The 12109-nt window shown below is 35.2% G+C and overlaps 1 protein-coding gene across 1 annotated transcript in view; it reads right to left on the bottom strand.

Annotated features, from left to right (window-relative positions):
- The window catches only part of IMPG2 (interphotoreceptor matrix proteoglycan 2), an 80580-nt gene extending 69721 nt beyond the window's left edge, over positions 1–10859 (bottom strand). Inside the window, exons 1-2 of the mRNA XM_025989964.2 lie at positions 10715–10859; positions 10007–10258 (exon numbers count right to left, since the gene is read on the bottom strand). Coding sequence (XP_025845749.1) covers positions 10007–10258; positions 10715–10799 — 337 coding nt within the window. The 5' untranslated portion in view covers positions 10800–10859. The remainder of the gene's footprint in view (positions 1–10006; positions 10259–10714) is intronic.
- Positions 10860–12109: the final 1250 nt, after the last annotated feature.

Here is a 12109-nt window from a genome sequence, read left to right on the forward strand (position 1 = left end):
GTAACATTGGGTGTCATTTACACTCAAAAGAAATTTTTTCTAAAGATAGAAGAACTAAACAAACAAACAAAAAAAAAACCCTGATATTCAGGAGAAATGTACTGCTATATTAAAATAAAAACTAATTCAATCTATCTGCTAAGTTATTCAAAGGATCAAATCTGAAAGGATGCTAAACAGGCTATCTACATATTTTATATAGTGTATTGCTATCCTGCAACCATTTCATTGGCCAAATACCAGACACTGTGGACAACAGATTAAGATGGGAGGGAAGGGAAGAGGAACAAAGTGCTGAGAGAGAAAGACAGATGCAAATGCATAGAGATCAAGACCATTATTTTTCACCTCAAGAAAACTGAATGCTTATCCAGTATATATGGAGGTAGATCCTCTGAACTCATAGAGTCAGAAGATCTAAATTCTTGCCCTATCCTTACCATAGACTAGCTTCATAACTACAGGTAACTTACCTAGCCATTCAATGTTTCAATGGACTCCTCTCTCTTGTTTAACTGGATGAATCATTACAGCCTTATCTACCTACCTGTGAGAGTATTTTATAAACTGCTTAGTGCTACATGAATACCAATGTTATCATCAATAGATTCTGGTTGTCTCACAGTTGTTTGATGGAAGAAGATAGTCTAAGCCAAAAAACAAGTCTTAAGCTTTAACAGAGAGGAAAATAAATGAATATTTAAAGTTCCTCCACCAATTGACTTAAGGGTCAAAATGAACCTTTGGCTGCAAACTCAATTTTCTCTTCCAGTGAACTAACTGCATCTTTATAATTGCTCTTCAGAACTTGTGACACTACAGCAAAAGAGAAGAATTCAGCCATGGTTGACTGAGGCAGAGCTAACCAGCTGTAGACTGAGAATTCTTCCTTTCTTTTTGAAGCTTCCACATGAAAATTCAGTGCCCTCCAAAAGACAATGCAAAGGTGAAGAAAGTCTGAAGTTGGTAAAAACAAACAAAAAATGAATGTCTACAAGATCTAGTTATGAAAAAGGGGATTCAAAGAAGTTATAAAAGATACAAGACTGAATAACTATATATCTTAAAAAGAAAGAAAAAATAAATCTCAGTAACTTATTTATAATATACACAAAAATAATTTGAAATATTAAAGCTAATATTATAAAGGTCCTAAAAGAAAACACAGAAGAATATCTATATAACTTGAGGACAGGCAAAAATTTCATAAACAGGACACAGAAAACAACAACTATAAAAGTAAAAGACAGAAATTAGAATTTATCAAAAGTAACAACTATTCATCAAAGACACTATTTAAAAAAATGGATAGACAAGCCATACATCTGGCAGAAAATATTCAAAAAATATATCTGACACAGAACTGGTATTTAGGATATTTAAAGAATTTCTACAACTCCCTAATAAAAAGGCAAACAATCCAATTTTTAAAACATGTAAAAGACTGGACCAAACACTTTACAAAGGAAGAGCTACAAATAGATCACGTGTATATGAAAAAAGTGCTATTATTCATCTTCAGAGAAATGCAAATTAAAGCATCCACACATGAATCATTAACCTTGTTAAGATGGTAATATCTCCAAATTGATCTTACAGATCCAATATAAGCCAATCTGAACATTGGTTGACTTCCTTACAGAAATTGACAAGCTAATTCTAAAATTCATATGGAATTACAGCGAACCTAAAATAACCAAAAAGAACAAATCGATAAACTGGACTTTTATCAAAATCAAAAACTTTAATGCATGGAAGACACCATCAAGAGAGTGAAAAGACAACTCACAAAATGAGAAAAAAATGCCTTCAAGTAATTTAACTGATAAAAAACTTGTATCTAGAATACATAAAGAACTGTTACAACTCAATAATAATTTTTTGAAACCTGAAAAATAAGCAAGGATCCAGAGACATTTTTCAAAAGAAGACATTCAAATGACCAAAAAAGCAAATAAAAAGATGTTCAATGTTACTAATCATTTAAAAAATGCAAATCAAAACAGGGCATAACACTTCATATCTACTAGGATGGTTGTGTGTCTTTTTTTTTTTTTTTTAAAGGAAAATCATAGTGCTAGCAAAGACGTAGAGAAATCAGAATCTCACACACCACTATTGGGAACGTAAGATGATACAGCTACTTTAGAAAGTAGTATCTGGTAGTTCCTTATATGGTTAAACATAGAGTTACCATATAACGCAGAAATTCTACCCCTGGGAAAACACCCAAATAATTGAAAACATCCCAAATGCCCAAAAACTGACAAATAAACAAAATGTGGTTTATCCATACAAGAAAATATTATTATTTGGCCATGAAAAAATAAACTACTGATGCATGTTACAACATGAATGAATATTGAAGAGATTATGCAAAGTGAAAGAAGCCAGTCACAAAAGATCACATATTATATTATTGCATTTATTTGATATATCCTTAAATAGACAACTCTATAGAAATAAAAAGCAGATTCATGATTGCTTAGGCCTGGGGAGAGGCATAGGGGAAACAGAGGGATAAAAGAGTGATGACTAAAGGGTGGGAGGTAATGAAATGTTCTTAAACTCACTGTGATAATGGTTGCATATTTCTGAGAATAAAATAGAAAACCACTGAATTCTATACATCAAATGGAAAAATTGTATGGTATGTAAATTATATCTCAATAAAATGGTAAAAAATGTAATTCTGTCCAGAAAGGTAATACATCCTAAAATTATCCAACGGCTTTCCAGTTGGGAGGCATCTGACAATAACGTCTGATTAACTAATGTGGAATATAGAATTCAGCACACGTACATTTTAATAATGGAGGATATTTAGGGGTGGCGGGGGTAGTCTGGAGCCCTCATGCAGCTCAGAGAGGGGAAACCTAGATAGGACATTGCAGACAGTACAGAAGAGTGAAATCATCACAGTCCCAGGGAAAGAGGTACTAAGAAGGGCAAAAGTACACCAGAGACAATTGCCACCCGCTTCACTATGGTCTAGAAGTAGACAAGTTCTGAAGTCCCATCCTTGTCAAACAATTTTTATATAGCCTTTAGGAACTGTTGAAGATAACTTTCTAGTTTTGAGAAGATAGGTGATCTACAAATGTCTCTCTTGTGGCAGAAAAAACCTGCCCTGTAAACTGCTGGAGGAAGGCAAAAAGTGATGACAATATTCTGAAGAAAGAAATGCCTGCATTTAAGCTGTCTTTAATCCTGTTACTAGGAGGCAGGCTGTGCATATTATTCAGTACACAGAAATCCAGTACAGAACAAAGTCTTTTTTTAGGGTAATATTTTCCTCTCAAAATTGTGGTGCCCAAAGCATACAGATCAATTTGGTGCAATAAGGCAAGAAATAAAAGGCATATAAATTGGAAGATGAGAAGTAAAATTATCTCTATTTGCAAGTAAAATAATCATCTAGGTAGAAAACCCTAAGAAATACACAAAAAAGCTGCTAGAACTAATAAGTGAATTTAGCAAGTTATAGAATACAAGGTCAATATATAAAAAAAACATTTTTATGCCTATATACTAGCAAGGAACAATCAGAAATTAAAATAACATTAACAATGTCATGAAAAAAAAGTAGAAAAGATAAATCTGATAAAAAAAAAAAAAAAAGATGTGTAAGACCTATACATCAAAAATCACAAAACGGCAGGACACCTGGGTGGCTCAGTGGTTGAGCATCTGCCTTCGGCTCAGGGCGTGATCCGGGGTCCACGGACAGAGTCCCACATCAGGCTCCCTACATGGAGCCTGCTTCTCTCTCTGCCTGTGTCTCTGCCTCTCTCTGTCTCTCATGAATATATAAAATCTTTTAAAAAATTACAAAACTCTGCCAAGAGAAATTGAAGAAGACCTAAATAGAGGGATATATCATGTTCATAGATCAGAAGACTCAATATTATTAAGATGATAATTCTTCCCAAATTAACCAATAGATTCAACACAATTCAAATCAAAATTCCAGCAGCCCTTTTTGTGTAAGTTGGCAAGATGATACTAAAATTTATATGAGAAACAAAGGACCTAGCATAACCAAGCAAATCTGAAAAAAGAACAAAGCTGAAGAACTTTCCCTATTAAAAGACTTATTGTAACCAAGACAGTATGGTATTGGCATAAAAATACACAAATAGATCAGTGGAAGAAAATGTAGAGTGAAGAAATAGACCCACCATAAACAGAAGACTGATTTCCGACAAAGGTGCAAAAGCAAGAAAGGATAATCTTTATTTTTAACATTTATTTGGGATGCCTGAGTGGCTCAGCGGTTGAGCATCTGTGTTCAGCTCAGGGCATGATCCCAGGGGCCCAGGATTGGGTCCTGCATCAGGCTTCCCCCAGGGAGCCTGCTTCTCCCTCATTCTCTCTCTCTATCTCTCTGTGTTTCTCTCATGAATAAATAAATAAAATCTTTCTTTAAAAAAAGATTTTAAGGGCAGCCCAGAGGGGCTCAGCAGTTTAGCACCTGCCTTTGGCCTAGGGCGTAATCCTGGAGACCCGGGATCCAGTCCCACATCAGGTTCCCTGCATGGAGCCTGCTTCTCCCTCTGCCTGTATCTCTGTCTCTGTCTCTGTCTCTGTGTGTGTCTCTCATGAATAAATAAATAAAACTTAAAAAAAATTTTTTTTTTAAGTTTTTCTTTATTTATTTAGCGACCACAAGAGCAGGGAGATGAGCAGAGGGAGAGGGGGAGAGAGAATGTCAACCAAATTCCATGCCCCGTACAGAGCCAGAGAGGGGCTCAATCCCACCACCCTGGGATCATAACCAGCCCAAATCAAGAATCAGACACCTAACCAACTGAGCCACCCAGGTGCCCCAAAGATAATCTTTTTAATAAGTGGTGCTAAAACAATTGGCTAAGCATACGCAAAAATTCAACTTTGATCCATATACACCATATACAAAAATTCACTCAAAATAGATCATAGACCTAAATGCAAAACCTAAAAATTACACAATTTCTACAGGAAAAGAATGAAGAAAATACTTGTCACTATGGGTTAGGCAAGATATAACACCAAAGGCAACCATGGTCCAAAAAAAAAAAAAAAAGGATAAGCTGGACTTCATCATAATTTAAAATTTTTGTTCCTCAAAAGACATTAAGAAAATAAGCCATACATGAGGTGGAAGTATATGTAAACATGTATTTGACCAAAAAACTTGTATTTAGAATACATTAAGAACTCTTACAGCTCTATAAGACAAACAATCCAATTATTTTTTTAATGAGCAAAATATTTGAATAAACTCTTAACCAAAAAGATACACAAATGGTGAATGAGCACATAAAAAAGGTGTTCAAAATCATTAGCCATTAAGAAAATGCATATTAAAACCACAATAAGATACCACTTTGTATTCACTAGAATGGTTACAGTTTTAAAAGACTGACTATACCAAGCACTGCAAAAATGCTGAAAAACTAGAATTTTAATATACTGCGCATGGTACAGCCACAGTGGAAAACACACTGAAGTTTACCAACTTCACAAAAAGTTACACATATACCGATCATGAGGCCCAGCCATTCTACTCTTTTATTAACCAATAGAAAGCATATGTCCACACAATAACTTAAACACAAATGTTCATAACAGCTTTCTTTATAATCACCAGTAACTGAAAACAACCCAAATATCCCCAAAGGTGATATACCCTAAAATAGAAGACTACTCAACAATAAAAGCTAACAAACCACTGATTCACAAAAAATCATAGATGAGTCTCAAAATAATTACACTAAGCAAAAGAGGCCAGATAAAAAAGTGTATGTATGTGATTACATTTATATATAAAAGTGTAGAAAACGCAAACAATCTACAGTGATTGATAAAAATCAGATTAGGGGTTGCCTTAGTACTAGGATAAAGAGAAGTGTTCTGAGGGAGGGAGAGATTACAAAGGTAAATGAGAAAATATTTGGAGGTGACTGATAAATTCACTGACTGCATGATAATTTCAAGGGTAAATACATTTGTCAAAACTAATCATATAGTATAATTTAAGTATACAGCTTATAATCCATCAAAGTATACCTTCATAAAGCGATATTTTAAAAGTCCAACTACAAATGTAATTTTTTAAGTGGGAGGATACTAACTGTGTTCAATTCCAAGAACCCTAAATATCTGTTTAATTTTACAAATCATTAGGTTCAAATGCAATTGGTTCCTGCTTAAATGAAGACATTTTTCAAATTTGTTACACCAACTAGGAACTGAAGCCAAATCCCCTATAGGAAAAATTGGGCATACCATTATTTGAATTAGCTTGGTAGGAAGAGCTAAGATCCTTGGTTGGACATTGAATGTATCTCTCCCTCCAATTTTCAAACATTTGGTTCTAAGGGCATTATCCAATTATTTCTACAAAATCTCTTCAAGGGGCACCTGGGTGGCTGAGTGGTTGAGCGTTTGCCTTCGGCTCAGGGCATGATCCCAGGATCAAGTCCCACATTGGGCCCCCCACAGGCAGTCTGTCTAGGTCTATGTCTCTGCTCCTCTTTCCATGTCTCTCATGAATAAATAAATAAGAGTATCTCTTCAAAACCTATGCTGAAATAATTTTTAATTTTCAAAAACATATTTATTCTTTACAAATGACAGCAATAGATCTATCAACAGTGCTACCACCTTGATGTGCTTGCGCCAAACACTATTAGCTCTGTGAGGTACCTTTCCAATGATCCCATTCAAAGCATCGTATTTTAAAATCAATTATTCTAGGGATGCTTTTCTTTTTGTTGGTCTCTTTTTCCATAGTATCTCTTGAATTTATAAATATAATAGCAAAGAAATTAAAAGACCCACATTTTTTTTGCTGATCTGTTCCTCTTTTTTATTTTATTTAAATTTAATTAACGTATAGCATATTATTAGTTTCAGAGGTTGAGTACAGTGAATCATCAGCTGCATATAACACCCAGTGCTCATTACATCACCCAGTTACCCCATCCTCCCATACCTCCTCTCCAGCAACCCTCAGTTTATTTCCTATAGTTATTAGTCTCTTATGGTTTGTCTTCCTCTCTGATTTCATCTTATTTTATTTTTCCCCTCCTTTTCCCTATGATTCTGTTTTGTTTCTTTAATTCCACATATGAGTGAGATCATATGATAATTCTTTCTCTGATTGACTTATTTCACTTACAATAATTCCTTCCAGGTCCATCCACATCTTTGCAAATGTCATAATTTCATTTCTTTGTTGGCTGAGTAATATACCATTGTGTATATATATATACATATACACCACCATCTTCTTTATCCATTCATCTGTCAATAGACATCAGGGCTCTTTCCACAGTCTGGCTATTATGAACATTGCTACTATAAACACTGGAGTGCAGATGCCCCTATAGATCACTATATTATATCCTCTGGGTAAATACCTAGAAGTGCAATTGCTGGGTCATGGGGTAGACCTATTTTTAACTTTTTGAGGAACCTCCATACTGTTTTCCAGAGTGACTGTACCAGCTTGCATTCCCACCAGCAGTGTAAGAGGGTTCCCCTTTCTGTGCATCCTGGCCAACATTCGTTTTTTTGACTTGATATAACCATATTTCTTAAATGGTTATTTCCTCTTCACTATTTAACCAGCACCTATGTAGATACTCTGATCTATTTATTTTTAACTTCCAGATAATAGAAATCATATTTTGTTAAGTTATAAACTGTCATTCTCATTTATCTTCAGTCCTTTATTCTTTTCCCACTCTCTTGAGAATTTGCCACTTCTGGTACACACCCCATACACAAAAGGAACAATCAATGGAATTCCGTTAAAAAAATAAAAACGCTTATTGCTTAATAATGTTTGATAGTCCTAAAATACAAGCAAGAGATTCAAATACCCTCTTTTAAAAAGATACTAATACAGTACTACTTTAATAAACAAAACAAATATATAAATATATATAATATCTGGTGTTTATTTTCTTAAAAACACTTGCTTAGAGAGTATTATGCTAAGCGAAATAATTCAATCAGACAAGGACAAATATGACTTCACTCATGTGAAGAAGAAACAAAACAAACGAGGATAGGTTAAAAAAGAGAGGCCAACCAAGCAGCAGACTCTTAATAGAACAAACTGAGGGTTGCTAGAGGGGAAATGCTGGGGGATGAGTTAAATAGGTGATGGGGATTAAGGAGGGCATTTGCTCTGATGAGCATCAGGTGCTGTATTTAAGTGTTGAATCTCTTAAATTGTACTTGAAAGTAATATTGTACTGTATGCTGACTAACTGGAATTTAAATAAACACTTAAAAAAAGTTTGCTTTGAAAAAACAAAAACACTTTCTTTGGTGAGGGAAGGGGAGATGAAGGACAAGTTGAAGGACAAGTTGAAGGAAAGGAGAAGATAAAAGTAGCAGCTTAGATCAAATATCCATATAGTCCAGGGCACGGCAAATAAGTGCCCAATAAACATTTGTGGAATAACTACATAAATGAGCAAGCCTGGTTTCACTACCATCTAATCATCGACCTTCACTTTAGTTTACTAGTAACACATACATCTTATGGCTTTTTAATGTCTCTTCAGCAGCAAAAAGTGAAAATTGAGAATCCTTGGAATCCATTATGGTCAATTAAGCAATTTTGGTTAGTAAACTTAAAATAGAGAATGAATTCACACAATAAAAAGGGATTTGATCAAGGATAATACTGTTTAATTAACAATAAAATCTTGCGGGCACTTGGGTGGCACAATGGGTTAAGCCTCAGGTCGTGATATCAGGGTCACAAGATAGAGCCCTGCATCAACTCACGTGGAGTCAGCTTTGGACTTTCTCTCCCTCTCTCTCTGCTCGTCCTTCCCCCATTCCTACACTGACCCCCATGCACACACGCACTCTCTCTCTTGCTTGCTCTCTAAAATAAATAAATAAAAGCTTTAAAAAAAATAAAATCATTAGTTCTGTTGTTTTAGGATCCATTGTGAGAAGTGGCATCATTTTAGACATAATAAGGTTTATGTGTACCAACCAGAGAGTAACTAGCATGAATCTGCAGGATGTCTGAACTATAAAATATAGAAAGGTATTAAGTAGAACATATGGTATGACGAGCACTGGGTGTTATACGCAACTGATAAATTGTTAAATAATACATCTGAGAATAACGATGTCCTGTATGTTGGTTAATTGGGTTTAAATTTAAAAAAAAAGAAAAATTTAAAAAATGTATTGTATTTTCATGTATCTAAAGTAACTTATTACCTAAGTAAGTATACCATGGAAAATATATTTTGTGGGTATATTTAGATAAACTTTTTTTTTTTTTTTAATTTATGATAGTCACACAGAGAGAGAGAGAGAGAGAGAGAGAGAGAGAGAGAGGGGCAGAGACATAGGCAGAGGGAGAAGCAGGCTCCATGCAGGGAGCCCGATGTGGGATTCGATCCCGAGTCTCCAGGATCGCGCCCTGGGCCAAAGGCAGGCGCCAAACCGCTGCGCCACCCAGGGATCCCCTAGATAAACTACTTAATGAAGAAGTAAACATAATTAAATTTTCCAATAACATAAACTGATATTTTTGACACGCTTAAAAGATTTAAACCATTTCCACTCTTAAACTTTCCTCTGAAGCTATATAAATACCATACTTTTAGCAACGTCTTTTTCCATAGGTAATATAAAGATCATATTTGTCTCAGTGTCTAAATTATCACAAACTTTGAATTTTATTTTTTTATTTTTATTTTTTAAAATTTATTTATCCATGATAGTCACACAAAGAGAGAGAGAGAGAGAGAGAGGGAGAGGCAGAGACACAGGCAGAAGGAGAAAGAAGCAGGCTCCATGCACCGGGAGCCCGATGTGGGATTCGATCCCGGGTCTCCAGGATCATGCCCTGGGCCAAAGGCAGGCGCCAAACCGCTGCGCCACCCAGGGATCCCACAAACTTTGAATTTTAACAAGATACAACAAACATATTAGTATTTAAATTTCATCACAAAGCCACAGGATTTAGATGTTTACTAACCTCGTACTTTGAAATATTTTACATGGTTTGCCACAGCCTCTGTAACACTTTCGCCTGGACAGGTTTTCACACCATTAGGAAACAAAATAGACCGCCTTCTTCTAAGTAGCCACTGTTTCTCAGTTTCTCTGTGGTCCAGAGGTAGTTTCTTTTCAGTAGAAAGAGAAGTGTCCGTGGATTCTGAGTCAGTCAAGAGAAAAGAAACTGCACTGTTGGGTTCTTGGATATCTTCTAAAGACAGGTAGGTTTGTGCTACAAAGTGAAAGCATAAACAAGTCTTCTGATAATGAAGATACAGTAGTAAAGGTAACAAAGAAAAATGGATTTTTGAGCCCCATTTCAGTTTTGAAGCCATTGCTCAGATTATAGACATGCATGCCTAAGGAGAGGAGGAATGAGCAATCTTTTCTCCATATAACTCCTTCTTCTTTATTTCAAGATTCTTAGTTATTGAAAAAACTATACATCCAATTGCAACACAAAAAATAAGAAGTAAGTAAGTTTGAAGTAGAACTTACTAAAGAAGAAAACTAAAATTATTAGGAGAGATTTTAAAAGTTTAAATGAATACCAAAGACTAACAGAATAGCATTTGATTCAACTTCTTATAAGTCATATCAAATAATGTTATTCTTTTTTTTAAATAATGTTAAAGAGAATTTACCATAAGTATACAGACAAATAAAAACAATATAGATTTTTAAATACCTGTTAATGATGTAAGGTTTCCTTCTATCACGACAAATATCAAAATACCCAGAGAAATCTTCCCAAAATGAGGAAACATAATCATTTGGGCCACAATCAAAGGAATGAGGAGAAGCCAAAATCCTTAACTTGAACACCCCAAAAGGCTTGAAACTTCCAGTAACAAATTATTATAGGAAAGGTCTAACATTTAAGAGTTTATGTTTGAGAACAGACAAGTATTCCCAAACCATTATAAATTAGCTTAAATAAAAATGGTGTCCTTTCAAAATACCTCTCACTTCTTTCCTGAAATCCAGCACAGCTATGAAAGCGGAAGAGATAAGCTAATTAGAACAGATGGGGAGAGACAATTTCTTTATTCTAATCTAGCCAGCTAAGCTCTTTATGAACGGGTTCTTTGCCTTTAACTGGCAGCCTGCTTAAAAACGTTTCACATATAATTCACCGAGTTCTACAATTTTTCTGAATCTATTAGTTGAAACTGGGTTCTTCTAGGGTCTGTGATGTTTTTGTTTCTGTTTTTAATTTATTTATTTTGAGAGAGCACGGGTTGGGGGGGAACAGCAGAGGGAGAGAGAGTCTCAAGCAGACTCCACAATGAGCTCAGAGCCCAACCTGGGGCTCCATCTCAGGACCCTGAGATCACAATCTGGCCAAGACCAAGAGTCAGACACTTGACTGACTATGCCACTGATATGCCCCAGGGCCTATGATTTAAAGCATAAGATCTGTAAGCCCAGACCAACTATACCCATCTACTTCAGAAATATAGAGCTAGGTATAAAACCAGTTCTAGCTAGTTTTCCTGGAGCGATTTCTTTTTGGCATAATTATTGTCTTGTAAATTTCTCTCCTTGATAAGAAATTTGAAAATCTTTGGTTTATAACTACTTAATGTCTTCTTCCTTATACATAAAATGCAATAGGAATAGTAAGGATAACTCATGATAGAGCTGTTGTGAGGACTAACTTAGTTAATACACAGAAAATGCTTAGACTAGTGCCTGGCACATACTAAGAGTACAATAAAAATCACACCCACATGATAACTTTGGAATCTTGCTTCATTAGCTATTAAACATGAGGCCTGGTATGTTTATGTACATGGAGAACTCTTAACCAAGATAGGATATGGGACCACAATGGGACCAATAAAATTCTTTGTATTAGGACAGTTGTTTTTATCAAGTAAACCTAGTAGAATAGAATTAAAGTAGTCCAAGTCTCTGGGGAAGCTAGGATTTACTATTGAATAGCACTGGATTTATCTTTTTTTTTTTTTTAAAGATTTTATTTATTTATTCATGAGAGACAGAGAGAGAGAGAGAGAGAGAGAGGCAGGGACACAGGCAGAGGGAGAAGCAGGCTCCATGCAGGGAGCCAGATGTGGGA

This window comes from Vulpes vulpes, chromosome 1 (genome assembly GCF_048418805.1).
Source record: "Vulpes vulpes isolate BD-2025 chromosome 1, VulVul3, whole genome shotgun sequence".
Taxonomy (NCBI): domain Eukaryota; kingdom Metazoa; phylum Chordata; class Mammalia; order Carnivora; family Canidae; genus Vulpes; species Vulpes vulpes.